Source organism: Mustelus asterias, chromosome 4, assembly GCF_964213995.1.
Source record: "Mustelus asterias chromosome 4, sMusAst1.hap1.1, whole genome shotgun sequence".
Classification (NCBI taxonomy): Eukaryota; Metazoa; Chordata; class Chondrichthyes; order Carcharhiniformes; family Triakidae; genus Mustelus; species Mustelus asterias.
Genome location: NC_135804.1, coordinates 86,127,428 through 86,142,008, shown reverse-complemented (window position 1 = coordinate 86,142,008; position 14,581 = coordinate 86,127,428). Strand labels below are relative to the sequence as shown.

Sequence of the window (14,581 nt, the reverse complement as noted above, 5' to 3'; positions counted from 1 at the left end):
TACTTTTGTACCCTTGATGTGGTCCTGTGATGAATGGTTAAGCCTTCTGTAAGGCAGATATGCTCAAGATTGGACTTCTTGAGAAAGGAAAGATGCAGCTTATACCAAAATGAACGACCAGGAAAAGTTCACAGGTTCCAGGTATTCATCACTTCTTAATAGATATTTTATCAAAGTACTCAATGTTAGCCTTCTGAACTCCACTTAGTATCTTGGATATATCAGTAACATTCCTTCGCATCTGCCTTTACTGGCTATAGTAATAGCACATAGCAAAGAGGAAGGGGAAGCCGACAATAACAATTGTGCAAACAAAATATCCTCAGTATGACAAGCAACTTAAGTGTTGATCAGAGGCCTCATGATTGTCAACAGCCTTTTAAATTAATTTGATAAACACAAACAAATGCACAGCAGGTTAATCAGTTAGGTAGCGCAAGCATCAACTCTGCTTCTCGCCATTCTAATCATTTACCTGTTTGACATCCTTTGGACTTCATTTCAGGTTTACAGGAGATGCCCTTATTCTGAGTCAAGGGTTTACACAGTACAGCCTTATTCTTCAGTGTCACAGGAGGTGGAGATGGTGGCGAAGGTGGTGGTGGCGGTGGAGGTGGTGGTTGCTTTGATGACCGAGTCTGTACAGATGCCTAATAAGGAACATTTTAAAATTAGAAATATACAAGACAGTTATCACATTACTGGAAGAATGACTCTTGAACAGTCTATTTTAGCCCAGTGAATTAATGCACGTGAGACAGCATCATGCAGACAATCAAGCTTCCAGGTTGAATTCTTGGTTTGTGCTGAGACAGCGAATCTCAGCTAAAATGGAGTGGGGCGACACACACACACCGTCCTGTTCTGAATTACTATCCAGTGATTCATGCTCAAGAGTATCTTTACGGTCATCAGAAGAGTTGACAGAATCAGGCTGGGGCTGGGCTGCTGCACAACCCCCAACGTTCATTGTCCACCTTTGCACATGAACAATGGTCACAATCACTAGACTGAACTCCAGGATGAATTTAGTAGGAATAAAATGGGGCTCAAGATGATGGAAAGTCTTCTTCAAAGAATATATATGAGATGTCACCAGAAATTATAATAACAAAATCACAAGGTGATGATTGAAAACAACTTATTCAACACTGAATCCCACTCTAGAATTTTTTCCACTCTTCCAATACAAAATTAGAATTTGGTCCTTCTTTGAACACATTGACACACAATGTCAAAACTCTTCAATAAGTAACATGCTGCGTCTCATTTCCTGCCCAGCCACCCAAAGTACTGTTCCTCTATCGGGGCTAAACATCAATGATTCATTTATAATTAATCAAGATTTACTGGAAATGACCCAATTTCATAACTGAAGCATGCACCTATTTTATCTGTAGCCATCCTACAGGGGTATGCATGAAATATTAAGTTATTACTGAGCTTCTCCCCTTTTTGATTTAAGGTCCTTTTCATCAAGGAGATAAAGTTCAAAATTCAGCTTCAATCTTTTCAATAAGACCCATGATCCCATTCAACACAGTAGACAGAAGAGGACCAGAAACCCCCTCCCCGTCTGTTATCACTCTCGTCTTCCACTTCCACAAGAGGTCAGCAAAACAAATGTTGAGAAGGGATACTGTTTTTCAAATAGGACTCAAAATGAAAACCGCAACAAAGGAAGGTACTCTGTGATTAAGTACCTGTGAATATTTGTATATACTCACAGAATTACCTTCCACTTCATTTAAAATAATATTTCTGAGTATAAATACACTGAAAGGCTAAGATTTTCAGCTCAATTTCATCTTTCCCGTCCCAGGATAGTGCAAGAGACTCCCAATAAAAGCAGTTAATGCTTTACAAGCTGAAATACCAACAAAATATGCTTAAATACACAGTTCTGATGAAGAGTCAAATCTGAAACTTTACCTATTTTTCTCTTTCAGATGTTGAATGGCCTGCTGTACGTTTCCAGCATTTTTTTTTTGTTTTTATTTCAGATATTCAGCATTCACACTGCTTTTTACCAATGCTTTGCTGATTAACTCCTTAATAAATAAAAGTTATATAAAATAAATGGTTAATAATGGGTTTGAAGGTAGGATAAGCACAAAGATAAATCAAATGCTCCATGGAACAGAGAGTTTCTTGCAGTGATGGGATTGTGGAGGGCAGCTGACTACTTATGAACGAGTAATACAAATACAAGGTAGAAACTGTGGAGTTTTGTTCAACTATCATCGGAGAGCATACAACATTTTGCAGAACTTTCCCTCATTACAATGGTGGTATGGAATCCATCAAAGGACAGATTGTACACAGTCTGTGGAAGAAGTGAGCTTGATAAGCCTTTTTCTTGTTCAATGCTTTCTTACATTTGTTTGTATCCAATATGATTATGTATCCATTACACAAAACCAGAAACAAAATTTCACACTCAGCAGAGTAACACAAAGCAAAAAGAAAAATAAAGGATTAAGACTTAGGTGATTTAAAAATGATAAAATTGCAATTTCCTGACCTTTGATGATATGTTCAATATGGCTGAAGTGTACAAAGTGCATCCAATTTCCATGGCAACTTTTCTCTAATTCAGGAACTTTTTTCTTTAAAGTTATGAATGGAATATGGATGCACTTACCTCAGACAGAGTTCATATTCTCTCAACTGTTCAGCTAGCACCCGGAGCATGGGAGGAAGCACACTGAATGTGGAGTTAAAATGGTTAAAAAAAACACTTCAATCCACCCCTGTGGTAGGTGGAAGATTATTCAAAACAAAAAACTTTACTTACTTCAAATTGCGTGGGAGAGGGAGTCGGAGAGGGAGTCGGAGACGTCGCATTCTTAGACTCCTGCGCCTCATCTGCAAACAAAAGACACAGATTGTTTGAAACAAACTGAGCCGATGTTTGTGACTGTGCACGCTTGAGAGTGTGCACGTTTATGGGTGTGCATGTTTACAAAACCTCAGCAAGTCGTTTTTTTTCAAAACTCATCCACATGATAATGTGGAAGTCATTTGAGGTCACTACTGCACATCTCTGTACTTGCACTAGTTTGCGCAAGGCGTGCAACATTTGCACGACATACTACCAATCACAGTTTCTGGGACAAAACACAAATATGCCAATTATTTCTTATTTTTGAAATACATACGAGTTCATGACATGTTTTAAGCATTAACAAATGCACAGTAAAATATTTTTGAGATGGTGGTAGTTGAATGAACAATTTAAAAAGGACCATGGGGCGCACACTGATATCTGGGATTTGGATCTGAAGACAGCTCAGACCAACAGGACTAAAAGGTCACATCCCTGAGCCACCCAAAACAAATCTGGTGCAGTCCAACCAAATACCTGCCAGGCATTAGCTCAATGAATAAAACCACAGTCTAACACAGGTAGCTGTAAACTGAAATTTAATTGGAGCACAGAAGACTGAGATTTTAATTAGAACCAGCTACCGCTATCCAAACACCTTACATTGATTGCATGCAAAAACCATCCTTCACTTGAACAAGTTGACAGAAGAAACAATTTTACCACTTATACAGACTGGAAACACAAAGATAAATAACGGCACAAGTAACTAAAATATTACATCCACTTCAAACTTGTGCACAGCTAAAAGTCATCATAATGAGCATGTCCAAAATTGAGAGTCCAAGAGTGGGATGGTGGGGTTTTGTTGATAACTGACAAAAATCTGAAAATAGTTGTAATTCTTTACAAAATGAGGTAGTAAGAGTGAGGGGAAAAGGTTTTTTGTGTCTCGTTACTATTTTAGAAATTCATGAATTTCAAAATAGTAACTAGACACAAAACCCAACTGAGCATATTAATATATTCTTTTATCATATTTTGAAAGACGTTAAATAAGTGGTTACTTGTTGAGCTAGTCACAAGTTAACTGAAAGGCTTTTCTTCACTGTTCAATCTACAAAATATTTGCATGCCTTGCGTCTCGAAATATTATTTTCAGTCGCTTGCCCTAGTTCCCGACTCCAAAAACTACATGCATGCGCCAAAAGCTCCTGCTTAATTTTCCAACCAAAGAAACGATGGGGACCAGCTTAAGAGTCTCCATCCAGGGTTTTGCGTGAAAGATCAGGTCAATTGCAACTGATATTAATAAAACGCAAATTGAATCAGAAGACGCACAATGCATGGAGGAAGGAAAAGCATCTTTTCTTATCACTCCATTTATCTGGTTATGCAGAAAAATATTTCTCTCTGCTTAACTCCCATTTTTCCATCTTTCCAGATGAGTCATGGACCGTGCAAGACAAATGATGTACATTACAACATTAAAGCGTTTCGCTTATTCATGAATAGTTAAACACAGTGGTTGGAGTTGCTTAGAAGGCAGCAACACGTAAAATGTTTCAGGTGGTACCCTAAACTATGGAAGTGAAGCATTACAAAATTATAGCAGCACCAGAACACACTCAAATTATACTCTTGACCCAACTTCAATCTGGCATTATTCATACATACACACAAATTAGGTGGGATGGGGTTCCTGATGCCGGTGACTGATTAAATTTGCTTCCACATACAAGCCACATAGCTTTAAACCTGAAGTGAAACTGGGTTTTATTTTACTGCCCATTACAGGAAAATAGCTTTTGTGCATTTAAATTATGTTCGGGTCAGTAATAGAGAAATGCCAGTTATATCAGCATTTATGGCAGCCATTCATTTGCTGATCAGTCAGCTTATTAAGCAATATAAGGGCATCCAAATCTTGAGCACAACATATTCTTTCATTTACATTTAAAATCTTGGACAGGATGCAGAATTGACTGAAGACTTTAAATATAGATACTGTAAATGGTACAATTTACATTATGTACATTTTGTCGGTACCCACTGACCAGAAATGACTACAGGTCAGAGGCTTTGGAATTCCTGGTAAGTAACTCACCTCCTGACTCTGCAGCACTTGTCCACCATCAGGAATGTGCTAGAATACTCCCCACTTGCCTGGATTAATGCTACTCCCAAAAACACTCAACACCATCCAAGACAAAGCAGCCCGCTTGATTGGCACCCCATCCATCACCTTAAACATTCACTCCCTTCACTACCACATGCTGTGGCAGCATTGTGTACCATCTGCCAAACCCATGACCTCTACTATTAAGGAGGACAAGGACAGCAGATGCAAGAAACAACCACCATCTGCAAGTTCCTCTCCAAGCCACACAACTGTATTATAGCACTGTTCCTTCACTATCACTGGGTAAAGCCTGGAATTCCATCCAACAGCACGGTAGCTGTACCTACATGAGATAGAATGAAGTGGTTCAAGAAAATGACTCACCACCACCTTCAAGGGTATTTACAGATAGGCAACAAATACTGGCCTTGCCAGCAACACACAAAATTTTAAAAAGCCACTAAAGAGCATAGATATCACATCTCTTCATTACAGCCAAATTGTTGACTGCCTTTCAAACTTAGCTTTAAAGCTACAACTTTATCACTGCAGAGCATTTCCTAGAAGCAAGCAGTCCAAAGGATAGAACCCCTCACTGAGAAACCATCTCTGAATTGCCACATAATCTTAAACATAGCAACGGTAAATATCTACATACTTGGTATGTTTCTCTAACATTTCACTTCTCCATAACTTGGTTCTTCAATGGAAGAACCTTCGTTAATCCAGTGCATTAACTTGGGAGGATCTATCATTGATTTCTAGACACATTTAGCATGTTGATACTAATATGCTAGGTAAGAAGAAAAGAGTAATAAGAAAATTGCACTTAAACCAATACAATTCACTTTAACATAAAACAACTAAATTTCAAGGTATTCCTAGAATGACCACTGGTGTCTTGCTATAGCCATCAGTACCTCACCGTATAGCTTTACAGCTCAAAATGTTCTCCTTCAACATCATCTAACTCGAAGAATAAAATCCAAGCTCATACTGGTTATTTTTCCACAACTGAAGTGGATATTATACAAAAGCCGACATGCCCTGTGCTATACATCACAGAGGATTTTGTTAATAAGATTAACATAAACAAAGTCTAAATAATTCAAAGATTTTGATTCATGCTGCATTACTCTGCCAGACTGACATCAATCTTGGTCTTAATTCAATGTCATTTCAAATCTACATTTAAATTTAATATTTACTTCCAAGGTTGAGTTGCAGCTCTCATTTGTTCCAAGCATTTAGACAAGTGGTCATCCAAACCCTTGGAAAAAAGGCAGCTTTTGCACTCATCTCCAAAGATTTATATTTCTGTATATTATGTGAATATAACAAAGCACAAAGGGTTTACATTTGAATCTTGGACCAAATAAGGTGCAGCATTTGTAATTTTCTTTATTGTTAAATATGCATTCAAAACATTATTTATCAATTACTCAACTACAGAGGTTTAAACAAGAGATGAAACGTTTAGTAATTTTCTAGGAAATGTACAATTTGAGCTACAATCTTCCCCTCCACAGCATCACTGAAAATAAGCTGTTGACTTTACAGCTGCATGCCTTTTCAATGTTCTGACTTCTGCGCAGGGAGTTGAACCAGCATGTGCACACACTTAATGGACAGCTCTAACTATAAGTAACAGTACTTCAAAATGAAACATTAAAATCCCAAGGCCTTGAAATTAAACTATGGTCTAACTGCAAATGCACAAAATATCTTACTCCACAGTTTCAGCAAAGATCACACAAGTATACGGACGGACTTCGTAAAGACACAATATATGAAAAGCATCACCTTGCTTCAATGATAGCATTCTCACCTCTGGGCTAGAACATCACAAATTCCACTTCAACTTTTGAGCACATAAATCAAGGTTGACACCTTCAATTAAGAAATACTGCATTATTGGAAGTGCTGGGTTTGGATGAAACATTAAACCAAGGCCTGCCTGCTTTGCCTGCTCATGCAATAAATCCCATGGTAATATTAATTTTCCAACAGCACTGGCCAATATTTAACCACAAATCAGCACCGCCAAAACAAAATTAACCAATCAAATGTCTCATGATTCTTTGTGGGACCTAGCTATGATCAAATTGATTGCTAGAGAACAGTAAACTACATTTCAAATAAGTAATTCTTAAACTATGTGGTGAAATCTTAAGATCCTAAAGGGCTGCATACTTACAAGTTTATTTTTCAGTGAATGGCTGGTTCATTCCTCAGCGCCAAGCCTCGATCAGTCAGAGTCAAGCAGCCCTGGTTCAAATTTCCAAACAATGCTTGGCAGTTAACTGTCACCATCAACTGGTGCACTCTCCATGGTAACGCCTCTACCACAGTCCACTTGCCAATCAATTAGCACTCTCTTCTCATATAGTATAAACTGCTGTTTCCTTTATATTTGGTATTCTTGAAAATTGTCCTGATGAGTGCAAGCGAAAAAAATCTCTTTTTTTCCAGCAAAGTTCAAGTTCTGCACTACCAAATGACTATTTGAAAAGGAAAGTTGTATTACTGGGTGATATCATCCCCTGCCTATTCCTCAAAATAAACATATACTTATAACCTATACGAAGGTTAATCACCCTAAACAGAATAGAACTGAGAGCACTTTCATCCAGTATCCAATAGTGAGGTTATGGGACTGCAATACTGTAGACAGCTGACATGAAATGATGCAAGTGAATGAAGAATAACCTACAATGACAAGATTACGGCAAGTTTACAGAGATGCACAGACATCAGCTGATAAAGCGAAGATTAGACCTCGCAAACACCAGCTAAGGAGAGTCAAGTGGCCACGCCCCAATGGTTGCTATGAAATGACTAACAGATCAATAACTACAGCAAAGCACCATTTGATACCTCGGTGCAATTTGCTCTACTAGTATATCACGTCCACTGCCTACAACATGCGGCTTTCTCTACCCACTTACTGTTGAGTAGACTTTCGGGTCCCTTCTGCGTCGCTAGATTGGGCTGGTTTTGCTGACTGTAGAAGCGCAAGAGGCACTGCTGGTTGCAGAAGTGTTTAATTTCCCCGCGCCAGTGTACCGTTTCCAGAAGCTTGCCCTGACGTTTGCAGGCATGGCATCTGGCTACCTGAAGGACACAGTGAACAATTAGGAAGCAGTCACCTTCTGCATCCAAACAAACATGTTGCACAAGGCAGGTCACAGCTGTTAACACAAAGCATGGAACGAGAAAAAGGCCATTCAATCCATCAAGCTTGTTCCTTCCACAGAATGTACAATCTGCCCTAGCATGGGCTCAAGTATGTTTATTTAATGACCTGAGGGAAAGTTCTGCAAAATTTCTCCCTACTCGCAAGAAGGTTGAACATGCCTCCACAATATCTATCCAGAGTTACTCAAACCTGGCCGCTTTCTCTCCGGAGATGATATTTTCTGGTCCCAGCAGTACAGGAACCATCGTGTTCCATGGAGCATTCGATTATCTGTCTGTGCCTATCTCTATAATCTTACATCGCCAGATACTTATCCAGCCTTTTTTTTGATAGAGGTCGACACCATTAACTGCTTTTGCCAGGAGTCTGTTCCACAGATCCATTGCTCTGTGAGGAAGGGGGGGACAAAAGTAAGATTTGTCGCCCAGTCTGAATGACAAGATGGTGAAATTCAATGTCCTAAACACAACATCATCTGTAAGAAAACATCCGTGCCTCTGTTTAAGGCTGGCTGCATAATCCAGGTTCATAATGTGCCTGTGGAGAAACAGTGGAAGATAGATTTTTTTTTAAAACCGCCAAGGTAGCGAATGTAAGGACATGTAACATTACAACAGATTCTGACTGTAGAACAAAGAGTAGTTTTACTTTCTTTGAATGTTTTGACATTAGTAAAACATTTTAAAAATAGGCACTACATCATGGCCCAGCGCATGGTGCAATATCATCTTTCAAGATTATCTAGCCACAAGTTTGTCCTTGGAGTTCTTCAGTCAAGCAGAAGCTCTCAGAGCATTTCGCCACATCACTTGCATCTTCACTGATAGACTGCGAGTAGAAGTGACCTAGGAAAAATTCACTGGCTCCAATATATCAAAAGATTTGACAGCACAGCCATTTGGCCCCAAATTCTTTGGCGGGCTTTCTGAAAGAACTTACTTCGTCCTAATCCTCTGCCCTTGCCCTGTAACTTTTTAATTTTTCTTTTCATGACTTTATGTGCGTATTTTTAAAAAAACAAACATCTAACCTTTGCCTTAAAAAAGGACCTTAGCAAAACTCCAAGTCCGAGCATTATCATCACCTTTTCTGGTTCTTTGGTCCACCTTCAAAACAAACTCCAGGTGCATCATTTCTGAATACCCCTCCAAGGATTTGGCTTCCATTCTCAAATACAGCACTCAATACTGGGCACATTATTCTAACTGCAGCTTACACTCTCCACCTAAAAAAGCTAGGATTTGGTATGTCTTTTGTTTTAAAAACATCAAATACCTATTTGTATTCCCAAATCTCCAAATGCATATTTTCTCTTACCCTACCTTGAAAAAGTAATCTCAATTGTATAAAATTATCAGATATGTCAATTCCATTGGCAACCTCCAACAAATTATCTAATTTTGTAACTTCACCATCTTTTGATAGTGGTCCTTATACTCACATTCAGATCTCAAAATATTTTAAATAAATACAAAAACCAACACACATTTTCTTTAACACTGTGAACCTTGGTTTTAATCTATCTGGCATAACTTCCACACTCAAGATACTACAAACACTGCTGCTTCCCCTCAGACTATTCTCAGCCACCGAGGATGCAAGTCAGCAAGGTCAACTTCTTTTCTCAATGAGTTCCATAAACACTTTTGAAGTTTCACTATCAATATTGATCCAATCTAAATGGCTCCAACTGCTCCACTCATATCCCTTCATTTTTGCCATCACACTCTCTAAAAACTAATGGACCAATATGGTCTTTATACCATTCCTTCATCCACCATTTGTGACTGTTACATGAATTTGTGTTTAAAACACTCCTTATGTTGTTGCCCAGCCTAATAATTCCACATCAGCAATTTTAATTTCTTTACCCATCCAAGGAACTTCAGCCTATTCTCCAATTCCTTTACTACTTCTAGGACTGCATTTAAATTATACCCCAAAACCTCTGATTGGAGTGTTTCCCCCACTATCCAACTCCTAATTTGCCCAGGCTCATTCTATATTGTTGAAATGTACTTTAAAAAGTGATTACTTTTCTTTCTAAATTGTTTGTTCTCCACATCAGTGTTTGCCAAGGAGATTGGGGTGGAAAGGGGAAATGACAAGGTATAAAATATATTTATATCATAAGAATTATAGGGGGAAGAGAAACACTCTTGAATGTATTAGCTATAAAAAACTCCCAACGCTTTGCTCTGCAGTGAAAACAAAATATTGCTATCTTAACTTTACATATCACTTAGGAAACAAGAGCTGCAGTAATTTGAATGTTGGACAGATAAAATACTTTTCATTTATCAAAAGGTAGAGGTAACAGGTTAGAACAAAGCAGACATTTTAATTTCAAACCTACTGCATTAGCATTATTTTTATTCCAATTTCTAGGTAGGCCATTCATTTTTCAAACTTCATCCTTTATCGATTCCTCTGAATACTCAGCAGTTAATGCTGCCTATGTGGTGCGAACCACACAAAAGGTGAAGGTGGCACATTCAACCTACAGTCCAAGGTAAATTAGCTGATTTTTTTTTTCAGGTCAGTTATATGGGTACTACATGTGCATGACATCCTTTCATCCAAAAAGGTGGAAACAAAACATCACCCACACACTGAATTGTTGATCACAGGTTTCTAGTCTACTGGTGTAAAATGCTGAAGTTCTTTAACCCACAGGTAAAAGAGGGGGAGAAAAAAAAAAAGTGAGGGTGAATGCAAGAGCCAGGAAACTAATGTTATGCAACTTCCTACTGACCTTGAAGTACCACAGTAGGTATTTGCTTTTGCATTCCTCCCCACAGAAATCCCATGTATTTCCATCCAGCTCTTTGGTCACTGCCCTCTGACAGGTCTGGGAACAGTAAGCACACGTGATGCAGCACAAGCCCAGGTTTTTGGTAAAGTCCTGCTTATAAAGAAGCACACAACCTGCAGACAATGCATACGAAGAAAGAAAATTAAAGTACGTCAAGAATAGTGCAGCAAATCAATTACACCCAAAGGCACTGAAGAAACCAATCACCTAATTTTTGTAAGAAAAACACTCCTTTTCAAAAGTGATCTTCTCCCCTCTAGATTCTCCTTGGAATTTCCATCATCCTTGCATTGATGATAGGTAGCCTGTTCCCAAGCCTCCAACAGCACTCCACAGAACTGACAATCAAGATGTGAACAAGAGGAAAATATAGTATTGCTAAAGTATGATGTGAACCCAGTCAACAATTGGGTCACAAAAGATCAGCGGCAAAAACGCATGCCCACCCTGTCACCACAATCAATAAAACAGTTCCAGAACACACGGTGCGCTCTTTCATATCAGTGACATTGCCAGAGCAATCTGCAAACAAGTGAATGCTGCGGTTGGTATGGGAAGTGCCTCCATTTATGCGAGCAAAGACAGATCCTATCTACTTTGTAGGTTTACCTCCATCTATTAAATTGATAAGCATTTACCACGTAGAACACAAATGTAGTCTAGCAAAATAATTTAAGACCATGCAATGACCATTCATATTGCACATCTTGACACTAGTAGTCAGTGCCATAAATGATCTAACATAGGTCCAGAGCTTTCACACAAATGGTACAAGGAAAAGATGTGCAGCACTGCCTATTTGAAACATCATTAAACTTCCAAAAAAAATGTAGCACATATTTTTTCCCAAATCTTAAAGTAGTAGTTATACTGCGGATATGAAGGATGTTGATTAATGAATGAGACAACTTAAACATCATGGCAATTTTCTTCAAAGGCACAATTCATCACTTAACAGTTAAATAATTTCATATCAAGGAATGCAATTTCCTTATTTCTGTGTTCTGATTACTGCATAATTATGACTTTGCTAACTCCAAGACTACGAGAAAAAAGATTCATGCTAACCAAAGCGATTCATCTACACTTCATTTTTAAATAATGGTCCTTTAACGCGGGAAAATCTCAAATTCTAAACACTCCATGTTTGAACCAATTTGATCCCCTTTTTGCAGCATTTAAATTGGGTGCACGTATGGACATTTCCCCAAATTGGTGGGAGTAGTAATGCAAAAATTAGCCTTCACTTTCAGGTTATGGAAGTGTGATGAGCAAAGCTTCTTGATCCTAAAATCAGCTCACAATCGGTACTGAGAAAAGGATCAGATCAGGCGGAGTTGTGAATTCCCACAGATAGCTGAAAGATTAATACTTGCTCTCTTCACACATAGTTGAATAACTAACCAACACTCACTCAAAGACAGGGATCTGAACTCCCAGCTTACACATATTTTTAAAATAAATGTGGGGGGGCAGAAAATGGAGGGGTTAGTGTTCAACAAAACTTTTGATTTCAAGAAGAAATTAGATATAGCTCTAGGGGCTACAAGAGATGAAGGGATATGGGGGAAAGTGGGGGGGTGGGAATTAGGATATTGAATTCGGTGATCAGTCACGATCACAATGAGTGGCAGAGCAGGTTTGAAGGGCCAAATGGCCTCCTCCTGCTTCTAGTTTCTATGTTTACAAAGTTTGACTGAACTTCAAAAATTGACTTGGGAGCTGAACGATCTGAAAAAAATGCGTAGACAGATACTACATACTCAGCCATCAAAGTGTCTTCGGAATCAGGAGACTTTAGATCAATATAGGTCAGTCATCCTTTCTCTATAAATTTGAAAAGTGAACACATCCAAAAACTGCATTTCTGTTGAACTGCAGAAGGTCTGTGACTAGAGCTGACAGAAGCCTCACCAAAAGTCTCGTCAGCCCAACCAACCTTTAGCATAGAAAGTAGAGTTGTTTGCCTGCATTGCACACCTTGCAATTTCTGTTTAATTTGTGAACAGGCTGAATCACTGATGGTGCCACAGATGGAACGTATTACAGCCACTTGGAATTTATTATTCAGTGGCACATGTTACTTTTCTGGCCTCTTATTTACTTTAGACTGCAGCTATCCTAGGCTTCAGCCATTGTAAGCCTAGGGCTAAATGTGGTATCCACAAATCAAAAATTAAAATCCAAGAAGCAATCAATCCCAAGGGTTTCAAATACTCTACCTGTCGCAGTTAGTTCAAAACACCAGATGGCATTAAAATAAAAATTCTAGCTGCACTTCTTTTTCTCTGTGGCTAACTAAGTTATCCAACTGCAACACTACCAAACCTGCATGCAATACAGTTCATCAAATTTTTATTGTGTAAACTGAAGTGAGTACTCATTAAATCATTCCATTAAAAGAACGGCATGAGCATTGCGCCCAAATTAAAGGCCTGGGGATGTCGCTGGGGAGAAAAATAGATAGAAGGGACAGTTAAGAAGCACATTTTCCAAAACAATGGGGGGGGGGTAAAGGGGCATGCACAGCTTTAGGGATGGGGCTTCTGAATAGGGATGAGCAACTACATCTTTGCCAACAATCATAGAATGAAGCTTGGAGGAGATGAGGCACTAAAGCTAGAGTCAGAGTTCTGAAAAGGTATGGGGAGAAAAATAAGAGATAATCACCCATGAAAGTGAACCCAAGTATTAGTTCCTTATGCAAAATAAAAGCTGTTAATTTGTGCCGCTACTCTACGGTGAACCCTTTCTGCACATGTTCAGTTTCTGTGTCAGCTAGCAGCATTAAAACAAACAAGTTGGTTTAATGCAGACTAACAATAAAGCTCAATTTATCCATTTTTAAGTTTGCGCAGTACTTAACCATTTGTACGTTTCTGTACTTGGTCCACTATCCATTAAACAAAGAAACAAACAAAGAACAATACAGCACAAGAACAGGCCCTTCGGCTCTCCAAGGCTGCACCGATCATGTGTTCCTAACTAGACCATCCGTTTGTATTCCTCTATTCCCAGTCTGTTCATGTGGCTATCTGGATAAGTCTTAAATGATCCTAGCGTGTCTGCCTCAACCACCTTGCTTGGTAGTGCATTCCAGGCCCCCACCACCCTCTGTGTAAAATATGTCCCCCGTATATCTGTATTGAACCTTGTCCCCCTTACCTTGAACTTGTGACCCCTTGTGTTTGTCATTTCTGACCTGGGAAAAAGCTTCCAACTGTTCACCCTATCCATGCCCTTCATAATTTTAGAAACTTCTATTAGGTCGCCCCTCGACCTCTGTCTTTCCAGGGAGAACAACCCTTGTTTACTCAATCTCACCTCATAGCTAATACCCTCCATACCAGGCAACATCCTGGTAAACCTTTTCTGCACTCTCCCCAAAGCCTCCACGTCCTTCTGGTAGTGTGGCGACCAGAACTGTTAGCAGTATTCCAAATGTGGCCTAACCAACGTTCTATATAACTGCAACATCATATGCCAGCTTTTATAGTCTATGCCCCACCCAATAAAGGCAAGCATGCCAGGTGCCTTCTTCACCATCTTTTCCACCTGTGCTGCCACCTTTAAGGATCTGTGGACTTGCACACCCAGGTCCCTGTGTGTGTCTATACT

The 14,581-nt window shown here is 39.1% G+C and overlaps 1 protein-coding gene across 2 annotated transcripts in view; it reads right to left on the bottom strand.

Moving 5' to 3' along the window:
* LOC144492827 (zinc finger MYM-type protein 3-like) overlaps positions 1–14,581 on the bottom strand; it is a 111,076-nt gene that overhangs the window by 32,363 nt on the left and 64,132 nt on the right. For both annotated transcript variants that reach the window (XM_078211323.1, XM_078211324.1), the window contains exons 12-15: positions 10,904–11,076; positions 7,898–8,063; positions 2,798–2,868; positions 476–650 (exon numbers count right to left, since the gene is read on the bottom strand). In XM_078211323.1, the coding sequence (XP_078067449.1) occupies positions 476–650; positions 2,798–2,868; positions 7,898–8,063; positions 10,904–11,076 (585 nt within the window). The remainder of the gene's footprint in view (positions 1–475; positions 651–2,797; positions 2,869–7,897; positions 8,064–10,903; positions 11,077–14,581) is intronic.